This window comes from Scophthalmus maximus, chromosome 1, assembly GCF_022379125.1.
Source record: "Scophthalmus maximus strain ysfricsl-2021 chromosome 1, ASM2237912v1, whole genome shotgun sequence".
NCBI classification, from domain to species: domain Eukaryota; kingdom Metazoa; phylum Chordata; class Actinopteri; order Pleuronectiformes; family Scophthalmidae; genus Scophthalmus; species Scophthalmus maximus.
The window spans coordinates 20,001,231-20,022,298 of NC_061515.1; the positions used below are offsets into that span (position 1 = coordinate 20,001,231).

At 41.2% G+C, this 21,068-nt stretch overlaps 1 protein-coding gene across 4 annotated transcripts in view; it reads right to left on the minus strand.

Annotated features, from left to right (window-relative positions):
- Positions 1-875: 875 nt before the first annotated feature.
- The window catches only part of LOC118312164 (neural cell adhesion molecule 2-like), a 223,051-nt gene continuing 202,858 nt past the window's right edge, over positions 876-21,068 (minus strand). The window contains exons 16-18 of one of the 4 annotated variants that reach the window (XM_047335338.1): positions 9,904-10,111; positions 9,428-9,467; positions 876-4,132 (exon numbers count right to left, since the gene is read on the minus strand). In XM_047335338.1, the coding sequence (XP_047191294.1) occupies positions 4,076-4,132; positions 9,428-9,467; positions 9,904-10,111 (305 nt within the window). In that variant the 3' untranslated portion in view covers positions 876-4,075. Of the gene's footprint in view, positions 4,133-9,427; positions 9,468-9,903; positions 10,112-18,911; positions 20,010-21,068 lie in introns of those variants that run through there. The other 3 variants (XM_047335336.1, XM_035636543.2, XM_047335345.1) reach the window with 3 other exon arrangements.

Here is a 21,068-nt window from a genome sequence, read left to right on the forward strand (position 1 = left end):
CTCTCTGTTTCTTTTGTTTTTTTCATCATTAAGCGCCTCAGATTAAGATGCAGCACAGTTACCGCTTAAAACGGGAGTAATCTAGGTTAAGGAACTACCTTGATGAAAATAGCCCTCTGTCCTCGGGAAAAATGAGCTCTGCCGCTTTCGACGCCAGAAACATTAAAAGCTATTAAAGTTGTGTCTTGGTGGAGTTGTCTGTTTTTATCACACGGCCGCACCAGACGAAAATGGCTACAATAACAATGCAGTGGATTACAATGAAATATTCAGCCAGTATCAGTATCTCATGGCTGTACTGTATCCCCCCCCTTTTTTCCCCATTTTGTACAAAACTTCCATTACTCATTTATTTATTCTCTCACTCAAATTCATTATGATGGGTTCTGAGCCTATTAGCACACATTTCATATATTATAAATGGATTTTTGTTGCTTGAAAATTAAAAAAATGAACCAGAAGACTCAATATTCAAGAATGAAAGGTGCATCCTTTTGAAGGAAAGTAAGAACTGTTTTACAGTGAGTGATTAGCTCAAAGATCAAAAACTATTTCTGATTGGGTGTGTGAACAGTTTCTCATGCTGAACTATTAATAAAGGAACAACAGCATCCCTCGATGTTTCACAAAAATCGGACTGATGATGCAACACTGTGAGGCCTCCAGGGTGCCAGAACGTATTTGTCACTGCAATTATGGTGCTGTGAACCACTTTTGTGTGAAAGCATCATCTTGAATCTCGAACGAGTACGTTCATGGGTCAAAATCACAGCAAATTATCACCTTCGACAGCGGCTATGGCTCAAAATCCCCCCTGATCCTCGAGGAGGCCCACACATGGCAGGAATGAAAACCACATGAATGACAACGCCTCACACTCTTCTACCAGGACATGTTTATTTACAGCGGTAAATGTCAGGAGTCACAAGTGTTCCACAGGTACGTACAGAGAGACATCAATAGATCCCACCTCCTGCACAAAGCAAACTCAGTCGGGACAGTCCAAAGGACACGGGGGGAGCATGGGGACAAAGAGGACACATACTGTACACTGAGCTCAAACACACCTGTTTTACCCCTTACAGAAAGAGGCATGGTGGGGGAGACAGAGAGGGACGGAGGGCGAGAGGGAACGAGAGCGGCTGAGGGGAGGGGAGGGGGGTGGGATTTAGACTCATATTCAAATACAAAAGAACATGTACAAATCGTATAGCCTCCAGGCACTGTGCTCCCATATTTACAGTCATCGTAACAGGCAGCGGAACCACTCCATGGCAGGACCATCCATTTGAGATATGCAGGTAAGTAGGCTCAGTGGGAGAAAACAAAGCCAGCGCTGCAAGGGTCTGAGATAAAAACCAATGGGTTCAGAGAGGCAGAGAACAGTGGAAAAGGGGGCGGCGGTGGTGGGAGTTGGCGTTGGGGCTTGCAGACTCATGCGCGGAGTGCTGCACCCTGGGGAATTAATCACTGTCGAGAACTACATAATCAGGTTTTACCTATCAGAGTGCACTCCAAAATTCTGCACGAGCGCTCTCGCCAACTCCGCACTCGGAGAGAGACCCTCGTACATGCACAGCACCCGGAATCATACTTGGCATGTAGTCACCACATGACTTTCAGAGCCGTGCAATGCATCAAGTGTTCTCAATAGTGCACTTTAACCTAATGTAAATAGTCAACAAAACCAACAAAGTGACCTAAAACAAAATGAAGATATTGGGATTTGAACTCTGTCATTTAGTGTATAACTCGTAATTGACTCTTATTGTGAAAAATTAACATGGTCACACTGACCGACCTACAGTACGTACAGATACATTCAACAGACATACATGCAACTTGATTCATGTAGACAAGTGTGTTCAACCACACATGCATGTACGCACACACACACAAGTGCACGCACGCGCGCGCACGCACACAATCACACACACGCACCCAATCACACACACGCACACACACACACACACACACACACACTCTTGTGATGATGGATTACATTGCATTAAAGCCAGATTGCTGCCCTCCATCACCCGACGTCTTGTTGTTCTAGGTAGTGACACACGTCTGTTTTTGTCCAGTGTTGGCGACTACAACCCACAGTCTTACGACTACATTTCCAGGAATTCACAGCATCACAATATAAATTCAATCTTCTGACACATTCGGTGGCAGCAAAAAAAAAAAGAAGAAAAAAAAAGAAAAAAGAAAAAAGCAGCAACATCACAACCAAAAATTAATTTGATGGTCTACACTGCTGCAGCGGCATTAGGCCACAAGGATGGGGGGGGGGGGGGGGAGAAGAAGAGAAGGCACACTAATGCCATAATTACTGCCTCCATTAAAATACCGTGAAATAGCCTTAGGGCATGGATTTCCTTCAGGGAAAGTAAATGGATAAAAGAAGCATTATTACACCATCACTGAACTTTGGACCAAAATACAACATAAGAGGGGAAACAAACAAATGAACAAACAGAAAAAAAACGTATTATCTGAGGAGTATTCACAAAAAAGCCTGTTGTATTTTGAAAAAAAAGACATCCTTTAGGGTATATTTACATAAAAGCTTTGTAAAATATTCTTTTTTTCCCACCTATGTACAACACATGACAACATCAGAGAGAACAGCGATCAGACTGATAAATCTTTTTTTTTAATGCATGTGAGGCAGATCTGAAACAGGAATGAAAAAAAAGTTTTTCATCAAAAACATACATGAAACGCACGTTGATTCATTTCTCATGATGATACTCGTTTGTTGACATGTTGTAACTTTTCTTTGCCTTTACATTACACACAGTAATTATTACACAACATCATTCAGAGTAATCGTGGGGACAGTTGTCGAAACAGAACCATCATTTTTTTCAAATTGGCTGGCATTAGATTTATGCCTCTGGCAATAATCGCCTGTAGATGTATGATGAGTAGAACATACTTATGCTCACATTGTAGGAGAGTATTACAATATTTAGTGTCAATATAAAATGTTTTGCCAACAGTGACATCAATGCACTTGTGTTGTATCATAACACATTCTCACTTTTTGTCTGGATCTTTAAATGTATTCTTTGATTTCCTGCAACACAAACTATGATCCTCCAAAGCCCGACAGAGGACATGTAGTCATTAAATATCAAGTCCAAATTCCTCATAATAATTCATAATGAGATCCTGTTTGATACAAGTTTTTCCTCTCTTTAAGATGTTACCCCGAAACAAAATGGCTCTTCCACAGTCAATTTTTCCCGAAGCCTCGTGGTTTCATCTCGTTATTGAAGCCAGCACGCTTGAAACACAATGGTACAGCATATGCCTCTAATTAGCCCGACAACTTGCTCGGCTATTAAAGAAAAATTTATTATAGGTTGCTGTACTGTACCACTCAGGCAAGGAAACAGGAAAGTGGGCTTAAATCATAGGGATACCCCGCAGAGAGGGCTCAGCCCATGCATCGGCTCTGACAGACAAAAAGCAAGCGCATTAGCGGTGTGAGCTCAGGGGCGCACGAGCATACTAGCTCACGCCTGCACCTGTGATTGTGTATGTTCTGTGCGAGACGTCCTAGATGTGGGGGCTGGAGACGTGACCTGTCGCCATGTAACAGCGTAGAAAAAGAAGAGGAAAAGAAATAAACAAACAAAAAGCATAGTCAGAAAAACAATAAAGCACAGAGCCAAAAAGTGAGACTGGTACCAGAAGAAGAGAAAAAAAGAATCTACAATCATTGATAAACAAGAGCCTTCCACTGACACCATGTTTATAAGAACATGATACATTTATCCTTCAGGGTGTCTAAAAGGTTGACCCTTTCCTCCTTTCTATTTTCTCTCTATTATTTGTATTTACACATGCCTTTCACTGGGGCATTGTTATAAACAGATATGGTATTTAATCCACTATTTTCCAGTGTTGTAGTTTCTCTGGGTTTTGCTCTCGTGATCCGAATGTTCTTTTGGTGGTGAGGGGACCGACCCTTTATCTTTTCTTTTTTGTTTTATTTTTGTTTCTTTACGCTTTGCTGTCGTCAGGCTTTGTGTGGATGCTGTTGTCACTGTGCACTTTGATTTCAATCGTATCCGGCTTCAGAGACTCTTTTCCATTTTCTTCCTTCAGCGGTAGTTTCCTGCAGGGAAAGAGAACAAGACAAAACCGATGTAGAAAAACAGAGGTGAGATTCGCAGCGTGTACACCCAGCAGCTTGGTAACTGCAGGGCCACGTATGATTTATGTGAACGGGCACAGACTTGTGAGTGATCACCCAGAGGATGTTTTTGTATGAAACAGGCACATAAAGTAAATGCTATAGCTAACTTAGAACTGAATTACTGCCACTTGAGAGTGTAGCCTTAATGTTTTTTTTTTATGTACTTAATGTACTTTCCTGCTTCAGAGCCCACCAGTTATCAGCCGTTAGATCTTTTGCTGGGTGAAGGTGGTGTCCCATTGGGACTTATAAAGGTGAATTTAATTGAAGTGAAAAGACGGCAAGGATATTAAATATAACAGTCTTTAAAGGACTCCACAAAGGACTATATAAAAGGATATTATACATACTCTTGACTGCCTTTGTTTGATAAGTAACCTAAAGCCTGGTTCACTCTGCACAGTTTTTTGCCCGATTTTCCACTCGCCAACAAAGATCGGAGCCAGTGTGTGTAGAGTTGTGAAACTTTATCCCAGTGCATGTGTGCGTTAAATCAGATTTGTAAATGTGATATGCGTCCTGAGATTTGTGGATACATACAGGAATCTGCAAATCAGTTGCAAGGGGAGTCAAAAGCAAACGCAAAAAAAAAGCAGTCTTCTTTCTGATTTTTTTCTGAGTTTAGCTGAGTCTAAGAAAATAACCCAGATGACGTCATAGTGATGTCATCTGGGGGATTAAAAGGTGCCCGTTTTGGTCAACAATTACACTACAAGACATGTACTGGAAGTGAACTAGACACATCTTACCCACTATTTTATATAGAATATCAGATTCTCTGTATGATTATTAAAAAATAAATAAATAAATCATAAAATTACAACAATTGCAATCAGAACTCCTCCTCAGTCTTGTCTTTCCTGCCTCCTCATCCTTCTCTGAGCTCAACTCGTTGCTTCCTCAGTGCTGTACTCTAATTTTTCTGCCTGTGTCAACCTGAATAACATCACCTGAGAGCGCCCGTAGCTCCCACTTGCTTTTAAATTTGATTCAAGGAATGAAATACATGCATGTGTTATTAAGCAGGAGCCATTTGATTGGCCGACTGCCTCTTGCTCATCTCATTTTACACGGGAAATCCAGCAGACAGGCATCGCAGCCTTATGTTTATGTTAATGTGGCCACATGATGAAAATCTAACAAGCCTGTGTTTCAAGTAATGTGATGTATGAGAGCTCTAAACCGCAGTTGGCACAAAAAACCCCACTTATTCTAATACGGTTAATACAATGACTGAGTTAAAGTAAGAGTAGAATAATATGGTGACAGTTTTATTTAAATAGTGCCAATTTCTAATAGGTATTGCACATGTATTCTAATTCCAGTTCAGTCATACTGTATGTGGACATTTTAAATGGCCCCTAGTTAGGTAATGGCTCTTTAAAAAAGCTATATAAATCTTCTGAGCTATCACAGGTGGTACAAAGATTACAGAGATCTCCATATTTGATGCATTTGTACATCTGCAGGATCCTTTGTTATAGATATTAAAATAAAAAAGTCTATATTCAAAAAACACCTTTTGACAAACCAACAAGAGATGGACCGTGCACAGGCACAAATAAAATAATCAGCTGGCTTTTTTTGTCATTTCAGTTTTTGGAAATGAAAATGAAACGCAGAGAACAACAAACACCAAAGTGCAAAATATGAAAGGCTGAAAGATCCTTTTTAACACAGTGCATCTCCTGGGATGGGTATCGGTTAAATACAGGAAATCAATGAGGAGCATTAGCTTTTACTTGGTTCCCTGTCATCAGTGCACTCGTGTCCCTAGTATTTTGTTTGCTGAGAGGGGAGGGAAGAGAAAGTGCAAGCAGACCTGATCCAACTCTGTGCACTTTAAGACGATCAGTATGAGGCGGGTGACAACACACTGTAGCTGAGGGCTACTCATTTCCCCAGTTCACGGGGTTATGCTGCTTCTTGTTTAGTTGCATTTTCTCCCGCTGATCATTCAAGACGCGTCTGTCACTTTGCTAGAAACACCCAAACCCTCCATCCACTGATGCCTTTGACTCAAAGTACTGCTCTATCCAAGATCTTGACCATAAAACGCAAAATGGAAACGTCCTAAATCGGGAATTAGAGCAGGAGTTGGGTTAAAACTTTCCTCATTTAGCTGAGCTTTTATGCTTTAAGCATACTGGTTTGGTTGGGGTCCTTAATTTGCAATGTGCTTGCCGTTTAATCCAATATTAGATATGAATTACTTAGTAATGGCTTTGATTGATGTGAGAGATTATATTCTCATTATATCTTTATTAAAAGGCCAAATTTCAGTGTCTCACTGTTGTGACACAATCTTGATATACCTATATACAGTGAATTTTCAATTTTCTCTTCCAAATTGCCATTATAGATGTTCACCAGCTCCATGGGAGTTTTTCCAGTTAGTGACATCATTAATTCAACAGCAGCCCTGCATGATCCTGTACCTAATAAGCCCAAATATTGCTATTGGCCAGGGGGGGGGGGGGGGGGGGGGGGGTTTGGTAGATTGGTAGATGTTGAAGTTCCTGCACAGAGGAGCCAATTTCATGTCCCATTAGCTCCACGCAAACGCATTGGACTTATGTTGAGACAGGAAGGTTCTATCAACATATGGATACTTAAAGTCCTGTTGCAGGTTATTCCCACTTTCCAGACTGATCATGAATGCATTTTCTGAACCAATATCTCAATGCAGTTGGAAAGTATACTGGGGATTGGCAGATTGCTAACAGCGCTGCTGGGAGGGACTGGGGGGAGCCAATCCCAGCTAACATTGGGCGAGAGGCGGGGTACACCCTGGACAGGTTTCCAGCCTATCGCAGGGCCACATAAAGAGACAAACAACCATTCACTCTCACATTGACGCCTACGGTCAATTTAGAGTCTCCAATTAACCTAATCCAATTCCGCATGTCTTTGGACTGTGGGTGGAAGCTGGATAACCCGGAGAGAACCCCGAGGTGAAAGTGCTAACCACTACACCACCGTGCAGCCTCCTCAAATTGCTCTGCAGAGTTACTGTCTCTTTATGGTTTTTTTCACCTCTACAAGACACCATCATCCCCTGCACACACACCGCTGTCGTGTGTACACATACACACACACACACGTTCCTTTAGAACTTACATTGAAAAACAAAGTCTGGCACACAAAGCGAGAGGAAATGCCACTGGGTCTTGACAAGCCTCTTTGATTACGTGGCGAGAACCAGCATCTGTGTGCACCTCATGGTGGGCTGGGGTAGATATCAGAGTGAGCATGCAGATGTGTATTTGTAATCTGTAACCTTCCAAGTGACACCAAAGCACAGCAGGGGCGACTTTTTCTTCACCGCGCCAGCAATAATTAAGCACAAGGCTATCTGCGGCGGGCCCATAAAGGCTGACTACAATCCCTGCTTTTCACAGAGATAAATTAGGTGGCCCAGGGTCTACGCTACCTCCCAGGGGCGTTTGTTTGCTCTCTTATCTAAATCTTTACATTTACATTTTTATTTTCCACAAGCATATTTTATCATAGCCGACACCCGGATCTTACAGCGAGCGCGGAAGTCGTGATGAAGGACAGAAGGCAGAGCTGCTCACTCGAGGATTACAGACCTTGTTACCTGACGTCATAGAAATCAGTTTGTGTGACTGTTCGTCTTTTCCAAGGCCAAACACACAATGTTCTTTTTCTTCCTCTCCCATTTACAAAAACAAAAGAGCGTCTTTAGCTTTAGCATCTCGAGAGAACCACCTTTTTGGTTTGTTCTGGAGTTAACAGAACTTGCTGTGACAGAATTTCAAATGTAAGTGCTCTGAGCATGTCAGTAAGACGAACTGTCTTGTCTCCACAGTCACTGTACTGCCTGCAGAACAAAATGCGTAATGTGAAAATAGTAATTAAAACAGCGGGTCTAGTCATGAATGTCTGACAAATCTAGTTACAATCCATTGATTGGAATTCATTTACTGTGCCTTAATGGTCATTTTCAGCAACACACCAGACCACAATTAAATGTTTATATGCTGTACACTTTGTAAAAAGGAACATCAATGGATGATTTGTTATTGTAGATTTGATTTTTCAAGGTTGAAAAATAGCAACCTTTAATTTGCAGACATTGAGTTGCCTTTTCGCTCCTTATTTTAAAGTCGGACTAAAAGCGCGGACTGACTGTGAACGCAGCCGCTCCTGAGGCAGCTACAGAGTCCAGCGTGTCCTGACTGATCACTGGCACCGTTCGACAGATTTATAATAGAGCGTCTCACACCCTCCAAGTGTCGGTGCACTGGTCCAGCGCTGGCTAAGTTAAAACTGCAGCAGTGTGGGTAAGAACCACAATACTTTTAACAGAGTTTTGTTTAAGTTCATTTAAAATCTCAAGTGTCTCTTGTACCTTTCTAAACTTGGTGGAAGGACAATGGTCAATTGTTGGAGTAGTCATTTCAGGACTATTTTTTTGCACCGTCCTGCTGCACTTGATACAATACTGCACATCTGTGATAATGCTTTTGTGTTTGTGATGAGACTACAGTAAATAAGCAAATGTCTCAGAGATATGATCACATTGTAGTAGCAACAAACAGACAGTAAAATGCCTGCGTGAGTTGCTGCTCCATAAATCGGAGACAGACTGTGCATGTGGTGACATCAGGCAGTCACTCAGCCCTCCAGCACTGTGAGCTTAGTGACTCAGCAAGAGGGAACCTCACCCCCCCCCCCCCCTTCCTCCCCTTCCTCCTCGTCTGTGCCTCGTTGCTGTCTCTCTGCACACCACAAACTCGTCTGGCAAAAGGAAAAAAAAAAAGGCTGAGGGGAAATGAATCAGATTCAGTCGGGTGCCATCTCACAAAACTTTACTTTAGGACTGGGTGTGAATCTGAAAACTGATTTTACTGAGATCTTCATAGCTTGAGGGTTTTGTATTTTAAACCAACTGCCGTCCGATGAGAGAAATAAAGATAAAGTATGTGTTTGCTCCGGGAAAACATGCACGCGGCCATACTGTATGAGAACTCTGTCGGGTCACTCACAGTCTATTTGCATGCATACCATATTTATAATCATAGAGGTGTACACACAAAATATGATAGCACGTGACGTGAATTACGAGCACGGTTAAACTGTTCATCAGGAATGTGCACATACACACGATGCATGCAAAGGAAGGTGAACTCACTGCACACTGGATGAAAGTCACTGGTGTTAGTGAATAAAACATAAACAAAGACATACTGTGGTTGAAAGGGTGGTTGGGCGGCTGTTGTAGGTGTACCTATGGTAAATGGTAAAAAGAAGACTCCTTTTCTCATTCACAGTAAACGCGTTTTAAAGGATTCTAGGTCGTACATGACAAAAAAACATTCACTGTTTCGCTATTGATCAATATTCCAATGGTGAGATTTCACAAAATGATTGGGAGGACGTAGAAAGAGGAATGTTTCTGCCCAAATCTGGTTATATAACATTTGGAAATAATTTCTTGAAATCTTTGTTTTCATTCCTTCATTCTGGTCTTTCAGCTCGTTGTTGCACAAAATTATACAGCAAAAAACAGAGGCCAGTGTCACACATGCATCAAGATACACCCACAGCAGATGCACCTTCTGCAAGCATGAATGACCTGATGACTGACAAACATTGATACTGGTAGGAGGGAAAAAGAAAGAGTTAAAAGTTTGTCTTGTAAAAAAAGCAAAACAACAACTCACAGGTAGGCAGCCTTGCCCTCCTCCATTTCCTTGCCCTTGCCGCTGGTGGCTGTTTTCTTGCTGCACAGTGTGCGCGTGATGCACATCAGCAGGCCACAGTGACGCAGAAAGAAGCAGCTGACGTCCACCAGAACGAGGAGCAGCAGGAGCGCTCCCAGGCCGAGGCCCACCACCGCCCCCAGCCCCAGGCCGCTGAACAGGGATTCTGCTAAGACGGTGAAACACACACACAAACAAGGAGACAAACACACAGAGACACCCAACGCAGAAAAAACACTGTTAGCAATTTGGATTCATAACACTTGTTCTATAACACACACAGACAAAGGGTCAGGTGCAGAGCAGCATTCGATGGGAGCTGGGTTTCATTAGCTTGTTCTAGGATGTGTCCGCGGGTCAGTTGCCTGTGCAGGATAGGCCTGACCTCCAGATGAAGGTCAGCCTCCTTGCTACGCCCCGCTTTCTTCCATATGTGGTAGGTGAAACAGTGCTGTGAGTGTGTGAACAGAAAACCACAACACTGTACCAAACAAGAGCACACTCAACCCAGAAAACTTTCACCGTGGTTACTTTTTAGAACCACTTGAAGGTCAGTGAACTCCTGCGGAACCCGCCGGAGAGCTTCTACCACGTAGATAAGTTCTAATCACATCAGCTCCACACAGGCCTCAGTGGAGAATCTCAATTATTATTGTGAATCCTCCAAAACTGATCAATCTCAGCTTTTACACACAGTAAGTATAGGAAAAGTTTTAAAGACTTAAATAAATGAGGAAAGGGAGATAGGTGGCGCTTGAAAACAAGTGGAAAAGGCTTTACTTTGTGAATTATTTGTAATATTTTTTGCAGATTCCTATCTGTTTTTAAAACTGAAATAATACACACCATGAGCTTCTGAAACTACAGAACCAAACATATTTTCTTCTTCTTCTGTGTTTGCCCTCAGGGTCTGCACCTACCTTCTCTATCCTGTGCCAACTGTCAACAAATAGTTCCAGGTGGAGTAGTTCACGTGCACTTCTCAGCAATATCGGAGAACACTGCAGTTCAGGCATCAGCGTTACCACACTGACGCTGCAGCCTGTGTCCACCGGTTGCCTCTTATTCAGTAGCTTGCAGCACTAAGCAGATTCATGCGGGAAGCAAAGTATTTTCAGCTGGAAGTTGAAATATTTTCTCTCGTGGCGCCCGGCACACCGCGTTCTCAAACAAATTGAGCTCTCGGCACAGTCGGGAGCGAGCAGCAGGGCCTGCTTACGATCGAACGTAATGAGAAAACGGAGGCAGTGCGGTGAAGAGTGGCTCCCCAGTGGGCACAGCTGAAAACAGTTGTGCCCTTAAGTGAACCTGGGTTTGAGCAATCTGAACAGCCACTGTAGGATCAGTGTTGACAGCTGGAGGTCTGACCTTGCCAGGAGTAATCGGCGATGGAAGAGTGAGAGTGAATGAACTTTCCTTCTTGAGAATGCACTCGTATGGGCGTGCAGTCGAAGGTGTAAAGCATCCAGAGAAGACGTAGGTGCTGAGGTCTGGCACCTCAGAGTTAAAAAAACGCCCCTAGTGAGCAAAGGGGTGAATGCTGGCATGGCTTTCTCTTGAACATTTAATTAAGTAAACGTAAGCTGAATGCAGCCAGTCTGCAGTCAGTTTTACCGCATTGAAGGTACATGTGGGTAAAGTTTACCTGCATTTTAAGAGCAAGGCTGGAATTAAAAATGTCTTTAACCCCTTCACCTGTTCCCAGATGCCCCCCATTTTGGGGCCTGATAACAAAGTACCTCAAAACCAGGTCATACAAAGCAGAAATATACACATTATATTTATGTTGATTCAGAAAAAGCAATCATTTAAAATTTGTCTCTTCCGGCACATTGGACTGAAATTAAATAATGACAATGACTTTTAAGAATTTAAAGATTTATGGGTTCTTGAAGGTTTTGAAATTGATGAGAATGATAATAATTTTCTCCAGTACTAATAGTGCATTGTGTATTATAGCTGAAAAAGATGGAAAGCTAAGAGTCAACGCTTTATCCTCACAGTCGCTGTTTCATTTCAAATCCAGTATGCAGCAGTTCGGAGCTGACACAACAAAAAAAGGAGCGAGACCTTCAAAAATACTCCCGTGCCACATTGGAAGTTGCCACAGTGTGTCACAGACCAAATGACTCTCATGTTGGTGACTTTGTTCTCGACTTCAAGCCGAGGCTGCAGACAACGGGGACTGGCAGTGAGTCAAAGCACAGAGAGAGACGAACAGAGAGTCAGACGGGGGAGAACCTCGTGGCAAAAAGATCTCTAATTAAAAAACACTGAATTCAGGGGGTTATGGGATTTGAAACTTGTAGACTCGATCAATATTTTCTCTCTGCCACAGGCAAATGTTTTGAATCTCACCTTTTGAAGGTTTATCTGAGCTAATTTAGCTGCTGAAGCCACAGATTTCAAGGTGGTAAACAACACCTTTCCAGCTCCCCTGAAGCATTTGCACACTTCAGACGAGAAATAGAGAATACTAATTCCTTCTTTAGGCCATACGTTACTTCTTCATCAGACTGTTGTGGCCTTGAGCGTTAATATCTGTTTACACCGTTATATTACATAAAGCTCTTGTCTCTTTTATACATTCACAACACTGAAAATAATGGAGCACTTATATTATTTTAGGGCAGACTTCTTGCATTATACGATGAAACAAGTCTAACTCAGAGGGAACTACAAAAAGGTTTTGGTCGGCGATACTAATGTTTACGACATAAAATCATAAATTACACACAAAGTTACAGTGCAGAATTTACTCCTGAATTGAAAACTAAAAGAAATACATTTTATTTGAAGCGATGCTCAAAGTATTTAGGAGAACTATGATTAATAATTCACAACATTTGCACGGATTAAGTTTTTGTAATTTTTTGGGGACGCCAGAAAAGCTCTTATCCCTAAAGAGTGAAATCCATAAACATCAGACTTTCATCCGGTAACCTGAATAACTGTAAAGTTCTTTTGAAGTCAGGCGGATTCGCTGCACGCTTGTTTATTGGTAGCTGTTTTAGAGAATCTTTTTCAACAAAGAACAGTCGGAGTCAAACTGAAATACACCAATGCATCATTGGCTGAAGGAGCACATGCAGAGATTGTAAAAAGAAAGGAAGTATTTAAAGAAAATGCTCCAATATTGTCTTTACTCAGATTATTAGATATTTTATTTGTATTATTCTGTGAGCCAGAAAAAAGAAGCTTTCCTTCAGCCAGAGCAGCTCACATCTTTGCATCAGGTATTCAGGCAAGAAAAGTGTCTTAACTTTAAATGTAATAAGAAAAAGAGGAAACACACCCACACAAGTGCGTGGCCGCGACTGTTTTCAAGTTAGCAGCCAAGATGCCTTCCAGCGGCTAATACTTTATTATTATGAGTAAAACAAGAGCACATTATAGCGGAATAATATGCATGATATAATGATGTAAGAGCTAAAATACAATGAATATGCTTCATATCATGATTTTTTCTTCCTTTTTTTATTTCTGGTCATTTTCAGTTTGTACTGATTTGCAGCAGATATTCATATGGTCACCTTCAACTACAGTTTGATTTATAATGGAGGAGTAAGACGGACTAATGAGGTAATTTATAAGGGAAGGTCTTTCAGAGAACAGAGGGCAACGCTTCTTTCCTTGTGCGCCAAATGATCAGCTGCAAGAGGGAACCAGTGGTGGTGAAAACCATCCCCACAGGTCACGTGATAAACTGCCTGCAGGGCTTCAGGGCCCAACGCTGCCCTGGGTGCTAATGTAAATCTAATCAAAAAAAGGGAGAGGTCAAAATAGAGGGAATTAGATTTCATGAATAAAACAGCATCATTTATATATCTAAAGGCATGTTTTGATTTCAGGATAATCAAAGTGTATAAGGTGGTATTAATGATTTTTCTATGGATTTGAAAGGCTCATCTAGAGACAGACAGTTGTGGCCATAGTTTTATTTATTGCCAAGGGCGAGAGTCAAAGTTATTTTGTACAGATTAGGCTAAGACAGACAGCCCAACACAAATTATGTGTGAATAGGATTCATCAGGACTAATCTAAGACAGCGTTTGAGACTCTTCTAGTGGAATTTTTTTCAACTTTTCTTTTTTGACACAAATAAAAAGCACCCATAGTTCGTGTTTTGTGCACTCCCTTTAGTTTTTATACTGGCAGAGAGGGTATCTCCAATGTTCCAGCAGAAAAGCTTGACGGGGTCTGTGTCCTCTGCGGTGATATTTTGACTCTGCTGCCCCCCTGCATCTATAAAACTGTCCACGCTACAGCATCACTCCCCATTTCACGCTCCCCTGCTGGAGGTCAATCTAGCAGAAAAACATCCAGTGACAGACCGAACACCGCTGCGCTTGGCACAGACCTTACCTCTGTATTTTGGACTGGGGACAATGATAACATTGACTTTTTGTTGAGAATGATAGCATGGTGATGGGCATGGCTGATGCCACAGACTGATGTCGGCTTGAGGGAGTTTGTTTGCGTCCACAAGACGTGATTGACAAATTATGTATTGTCAAATCTCATACATTTCCATTCTACCTTACAACATCCCTGATTTAAATTTGAATCCATGCCAGAAAAACATTTACTTTTAATTATTTTTCTTCTCCCATGTGTCTTTTTTCTAGGATGCATTTTCAGACCCTATACAAAACATTTGTTGGTTCTTCCTTATAAATGTTGGTTCCTTCCTGCTGTTTCTTCAAACTGCAGAAGTACCTAAATAATCCTTAAGCAGGGAAGAGTTGACATATTTATCACTAACACGTTCTCCTTGCAGCCGTTTTGGAAAAACTTCTTTCTACTGTGAGACTTGAGTTTCCCCAAACTCTTGAATCCCTGAATCACGGCTGTCATTAATTCTTATTTCCTTGCTCTATTAACCCTTTTACCGACTTGTTCTGACTACTTGTTGATATATAGGCCCATTAGCACTGTTATTCAATCGCTAGGCGTCTAACTGCTTGTGTGGCACCTGAAGCCATTCATACACATCTCACGAGCTCATTAGGCCTGAGCCGTGATTGACTGTCCCTCCACTGGATGGGAGAGGAAAGTTACTCGATTAATGATGACCAAACGGGCGTTCGCTGATTGGGGAGGCAGCAGCTGCTAATCTGTACGGGGATAAACATAATAATTTCTGATGTGTGTGAGGATTCTTCCAAAGTGCTCACTTTGAGGTGTGATGAGCAGGGTCGATGGCGAAGTTTGTCTGAGGAGGCCCTCGGAGAATTAAAGATAATCATTAAATTCTGCCCGGTTTGGAGGAGAAGGATGAGCCCTTCCTTTCTGTCCATTTTCAAAGTAGGACGCAGACGAGCTCGCGTGTGACTCAAGTGCACTCAAGAGCCAGTGAAGAAGAAATGACAAACCATGAGAAATTACTTTTTTGACTTAGGGATAATATGACATCCTTCACAACCAATCTCAATAGACCAAAAAAATTTGGTCCACTTTCCTGTAATTGCTGCTGTCTGGGGTTACAACTTATTTCAGGGGCTAATCCAGGGGTCTTTACCTTCATCTCTGTAGTTGAAATTCAAGTTCAAACCATACCAGGACACATTTAAATGTATGCAAAGCAGTGTAAACAAAAAAGTAATGTTGAAATCAATTATAGATTGACGGATCGCTGGCGAAAGTCCTAGAAATTGACCTGACACAACAGAATATCAGAAAGAAACACCTGCTGTGTCTCACCACAGCAGAACTTGGTTCATAATGTGGCAACGAGAAGAGCCTGCAGCAGAGAGTAGGAGTTTGAAAGGCTTATTATTATTTTATTCAGTGTTATTTTTATTCATTTTTCATTGTTTTCTCCCTCCCTCTCCAACGTCCTCCAAGCAGTGCTCTTGGTAATGTCACAGTTCAACAGTGCAGCGCTGATTGTTAACTATGCCCCGGCGAGAAGCAGATGTTCAACAAGGTGTCACCACTCAGTCTCCACAGACTCTCCAGAAAAAAAGATTTAGGTGGTTAAATTGCAAATAAAATTTACATACATTTGGATTACAAATGTTTATTATAAAAAATAATTAATACTTTAAATATTTGCCAGTCAAACATAATTTAATTTATAGTGCTGACAAACTCAATAAAAGTTTTAAAAACAGTATTAGTACAATATTTTTAACATGTAATATATGAATTTTGCTCAGTAAAACCAGTATAGTCACTGGTAAATATTGCATATAGAAGGTTTTACTGACTCTTCCACTGTTCCTGCTCTTCTTCCGTCGCAGCAGGACGTCCGTTACTTGCATGTCTTGCTTATGTTAAAATATTTACATAATTGACAGTGATATTGTCTGATGTGAAATGTGCTCCCACGAAACAAACTTCCTTTCATCTCAACAGGGTTATCTCTGTTCAATGAATAAATGAGGAAGAAAACGTGCAAACATAAGCGCCAATCTTGTATCGTATTGTTAAGGACTGCGGCCTTTGCTCTGGTAAGTAATACAGGAAATAACATTAGTCAAATTAATGTAGTTTTTATACTTATACCTGCTTGTATCCCTCAATATTTTGTTGATGATCATATACATATACCAGACTCTGAAAGCAGAATATAACTGATGATTTATTCTGAGGTTGTTTTTAATCTCACAGATATTTTGCCAAGATGAAAACTAAGCTGTGAATGCTGCTCTTAGTTAACTGCACCCTACAAACTCAAGTTAATATATTCAGCAGGAGCTGGCGGAAAATGTATTCCATTCATTCTATTTCACAATAACAAAATTAAAAAAGTTTTACTTCAGGTAGTCTGGTTATTGGACGAGCAGCCTTTTATGAGGTAAATCTTTGAACAACAGTCTTGATTATCATGCGTCGTTTCATGACACTGCTTTCAAATAACGACCTCACATTCTGGAGATTGACAAAAGGGGTTGATTAATGCAATGGACAAATAAAAAACCCAGAAACAAAACTCTTTTCCCATTTTGACTTGCTGGCAACCCTTCCAGGAAAAGCTTGAAGGAGAGGAGAGAGGCCCTTCCAGATTATTCCTTCAAGTGCTTTGATGAGATTATTGGAAACAAAATCGATCTCGCCTGTTTCAATCACTGCTTTTTATGACGCATGACAGGAAGGAGAAGAGGAGGAGAGAGCCAAGAAAAATACAGCAGTCATAACAGAGCCCAACACACGAAATGCCATACACAGGACTGTAGCAGTACAACCACACTGTAAAAATACCCAGACTTAGAAAAAGTTATCAAAATTCTACTTCATGCAAAACTACAGAAGTATTACAAGCACAATGTAGCTTAATTGACTTAAATAATGTTAAAGATGTATCTGATTTAACTTCCTGATAATTTGCCCCATTATAATCCATCATATTATACTTATTGATCATATGTTTCCTGCCAAAATTCTGATGGTGCAAATTGACCAGTACATTAGTCCAAAATATACATGTATAGAGTTGCATACAATTTAAATATTACATTAAAGTACAAGCACATTATTATTGTAATCATGTGTATGGTAGAATTTCCACCATTATTCAGGATAAAGCTGATTCCTGTTTCTACTACAGTCAGGCACTTATTACTTCATTTTAAGATAAGAAACATAACTGATGAAATAACATGTGGTGTAATAGACTACACTTATCAAACTAAATGGTTAATCAAGGACAGAATACAACAGTTTTTTTAATGCTACCTTTGTTTTTTTCATCTTTGTGTCTGAGAGATAATGATTTCCCCCCCTTATCTGTTTTGCACAGCGGAAGGCTCTTGATACTACAATGCATGAGGTAATTCCTGTTACCATGGCAATGAAACACCAAGTCTCCAAATTTAATATTCACGTCTTGCCTTTTTATAGTTTGGATATTTGATATGTAGCAAGTGGGTAGACTGCACCTTAAATTAACTTTGAAAAATGTTTTTGTTGGTATGGTTTTATCAGCACACAGTTCATTATCCATCTACACACAAGACAAGACTGAGGCTTTAACACTGTGTGTGGTGCAGGGGGGGAGGTGGCACACAGACAATGATAAACGCTCTAAGGCGAACTTTGTGAGTTTTTTCAGGGTTAGTAGGAAATAGATTAGTAAAATAATTGCAGTTTTATAACAAAACAAAATGATTAATATATAGCTAATATGTGCCCTGTAAGACAGCAGTTCCCTGTCATCATTCCCTGATATCATTGTAGCAATTTTGCAAGGAAATCACAAGACAAAGAGTTTATTTTTCAACGGAGCAGTGTGGTAGAGCGATTCAAAACAGTTGATGAAGCAAAAAAAAAAAGCTAGTGTTGGAGGCACACTGTTGTAATTAGGATGTGCAAGGGGGGAGTTAAGAGGTGAAGAGTAAGCTTTGATTTGAAAAAACCAAACAAAACCCAAAGGCTGGAAGGAAGAGGAAGGACGTAAATTGGAACGGATCTAAGGCCAGTGTTGCAATCAATGGCATTTTTCTATAAGGATTCTGCGTGAGCAGAGGGGGTGAGAACGTTACGCAGTGCAAACTAAAGTAGGATGGAGAGAGGCGGCAGGAAAAAAAACAACAGAAAAGTGCCAAGTCAATACCCTGCAGATGCATAATGCATAGATTGAGGAGAGAAATTGGCTGGTGAGAGATACTGTTGAAGGCATCCCCTGTATGTGGTGTGAACGTATTCCCTGTGCCAGAAAAATCAAACAAAAAACAAAACAAAACAAGGGGATGTTTTTCATCAAGCGTACATCCAAGAGTGATTATATGAGAGAAGAGAAAAAAATGAGGCAGTGAATTGGAGCGATAGTCCACAATTGGGACGGACAGATATATCACATCTAATATTGTTGATGGAGTTAACACTGACCAGACTTCTTCAATATCCAATTTGATTCAGTGTAGCAGAAAATGTGAACACAGAGTAATTTTTTCTGTTTAACCTGCACCACTTTCCCAGATTATATAAAATAAATTAACATTGCGTTGGCCAGAAAAAAAAAATATTGAGATTGACGGCTCGGCTTGATGAAAATGCAGTAAACATGAACTGCGGTTATGAAGCTGTAAATTGGTATGGGACTGGTATCAGCCGAATTTGGTCATTGGTTTTGAGCAGGTGAAAGAGAGACGAAGAAACGTAGCGACGTAGTATGAGCAGAGCAAGAGAGAGTGATTCTCTGGTGATGTGAGTTCATGTAAGAGAGATTCTGAAAATCCTCCTGTTTCTGCAGTGCAGCATGACAGATTTCCTTCCTCTGTTCCTTCCCTTATTGCCTTCTTACCCCAAAAAAGCCAGAAGTGTTACTCTTCTACACAATACAAATTTGTTTTTACAGTCAGTCAGTATTGTAGGACTGTTTATTTCTGACAATGCAATAAAATACAGACCTGAATTATAAAGAACAATCTGGTATTTCCTGATGTGTCGGACTCTAAGGAGCTGAAAAGAAACAGCTGTACACAGTTCGCGTTGACAGGAACGGTGAGCAGGTCAAGGAACTCCAATATGTCTTGTTCTACAGAGAGTTTTACACTATACAGTTCATGCAGTGGGGAACACTGAGAAGCCTCACGCACACTGTGTTTGACTTATTCCTAATTTCTTTCAGAGTTAAAGGGTTTTGATGCTCATCAGATCCCACATTAAATCATTTGTGCTGACAAGTCAGGGTTTCACTTTGCAAAAACACGTTGGCGGGGAAGAAACATCATTGTTGATGCAACAGGTCAGAGAGGAGTGTGCTGCAATCTAAAGTGCTGGTTTGGTCCTGCAGAAATGCCCAATTGGTCCCTACAGCACCGAGCGCCTCCTTTTGTTTTTAGATGACCTCCGCCGACAACTGCCAGTAGCACAAAAAGGGAACAGGTGGGAGGAAACACGAGGACATTTGTGAATGCATGGGACAATGTCGTATTTCACCATTCACATGCAATCACAAACCGAGTTTGCAGGCCATCCAAGAATGGTTTCCATTTTCCTCAACCCCATTTAGGATTTTTATTTCCTGCCTGGAGGTGGAAGGTGTATGATCATCAGCCACAGAACCAAATGTCCCTCCTGGAGGCAACGGACGCCGGCTGCCGGGACGTGTCAGCGGAAAACTGCCAGAGACAATGCACAGCAAGTAATTCTATCCAAGATGCATAATGAGAGAGGAAATAAGATGTGATGTAGATGAGAACATGAGGCCAAATGCTGAAAACGGTGAATTTTTGTGTTTTCTTTTGTTGTTTAGTTGTTTTACTTTTACACATTTGAAGCCTAAGGCCATGCATAAACAGTGTGTTGGATTTCTGTGGCACTGATTTCATCTTGTTAACAAAACTTTTACTGCAGCAATTCTGTCACTCACATTTTGCATTTTAACTTCTGTACATCGTATGAATCAGAGGTTTTCAAAGTGGGAGGTTGGCCTCCCCGTGGGGGAAAGAGTATTTCCCACGATGCACCGCTGTTCGCTAACAAGAGAGGACAGGCAATCGAAGTGACCTGCCTTAAGCTCACTGTTCCCTGGTCTTGTTTTCTATATGAAAAGCAGCGCACACTCTCACAGGCCATTTAGCCAGTGCAGTAATGACAGGGGCAAAAACTTGCTCGTTTCAAAACAGCACAAATGCATGTAGTAACGGGTTTGGAGAGGAGAGCAAAACAACACCGAAACAGATCTCCCTTATTTTTGATTTCTTTTTTTTATGTGTGACTGTGAGGTCTGCAGGAGGAAGTGCACATAACATTTTTATTTCAACATTACTGCGTGTTCCAGCTTCAAAGTGGGGTTGTGCAGACACTTCAAAGCCTCTTGCTTGCATTTCTTCACACGTGTGTTCATTTGGGTAAACGCATGTTAGTCCAAATGTCCTGGAGGACTAGAGTAATGAGAAGCTTCCTGCAAAACCAGCCGTTTTTCCTTTTGGCTCGGAAAGAGAACAAGGCTCCATGAGCACCACAAGCAACACAACACTGACAAACAAAGACAAATGCTTTTCATGGGGCAGAGCCACATAATCTCAGCATAGGCACAAAGAGCTAGAAAAAAACTGGGCCCATGTTTGTTTGCTGGCTTATATGTGTTGGTTTTTTAAATGAGAAAAGAGCTTGGCGAACCATGCAGACACATTCCGTCTGAGCTGCGTTCTGGTGCAGAGTTGAAAAGCAACACC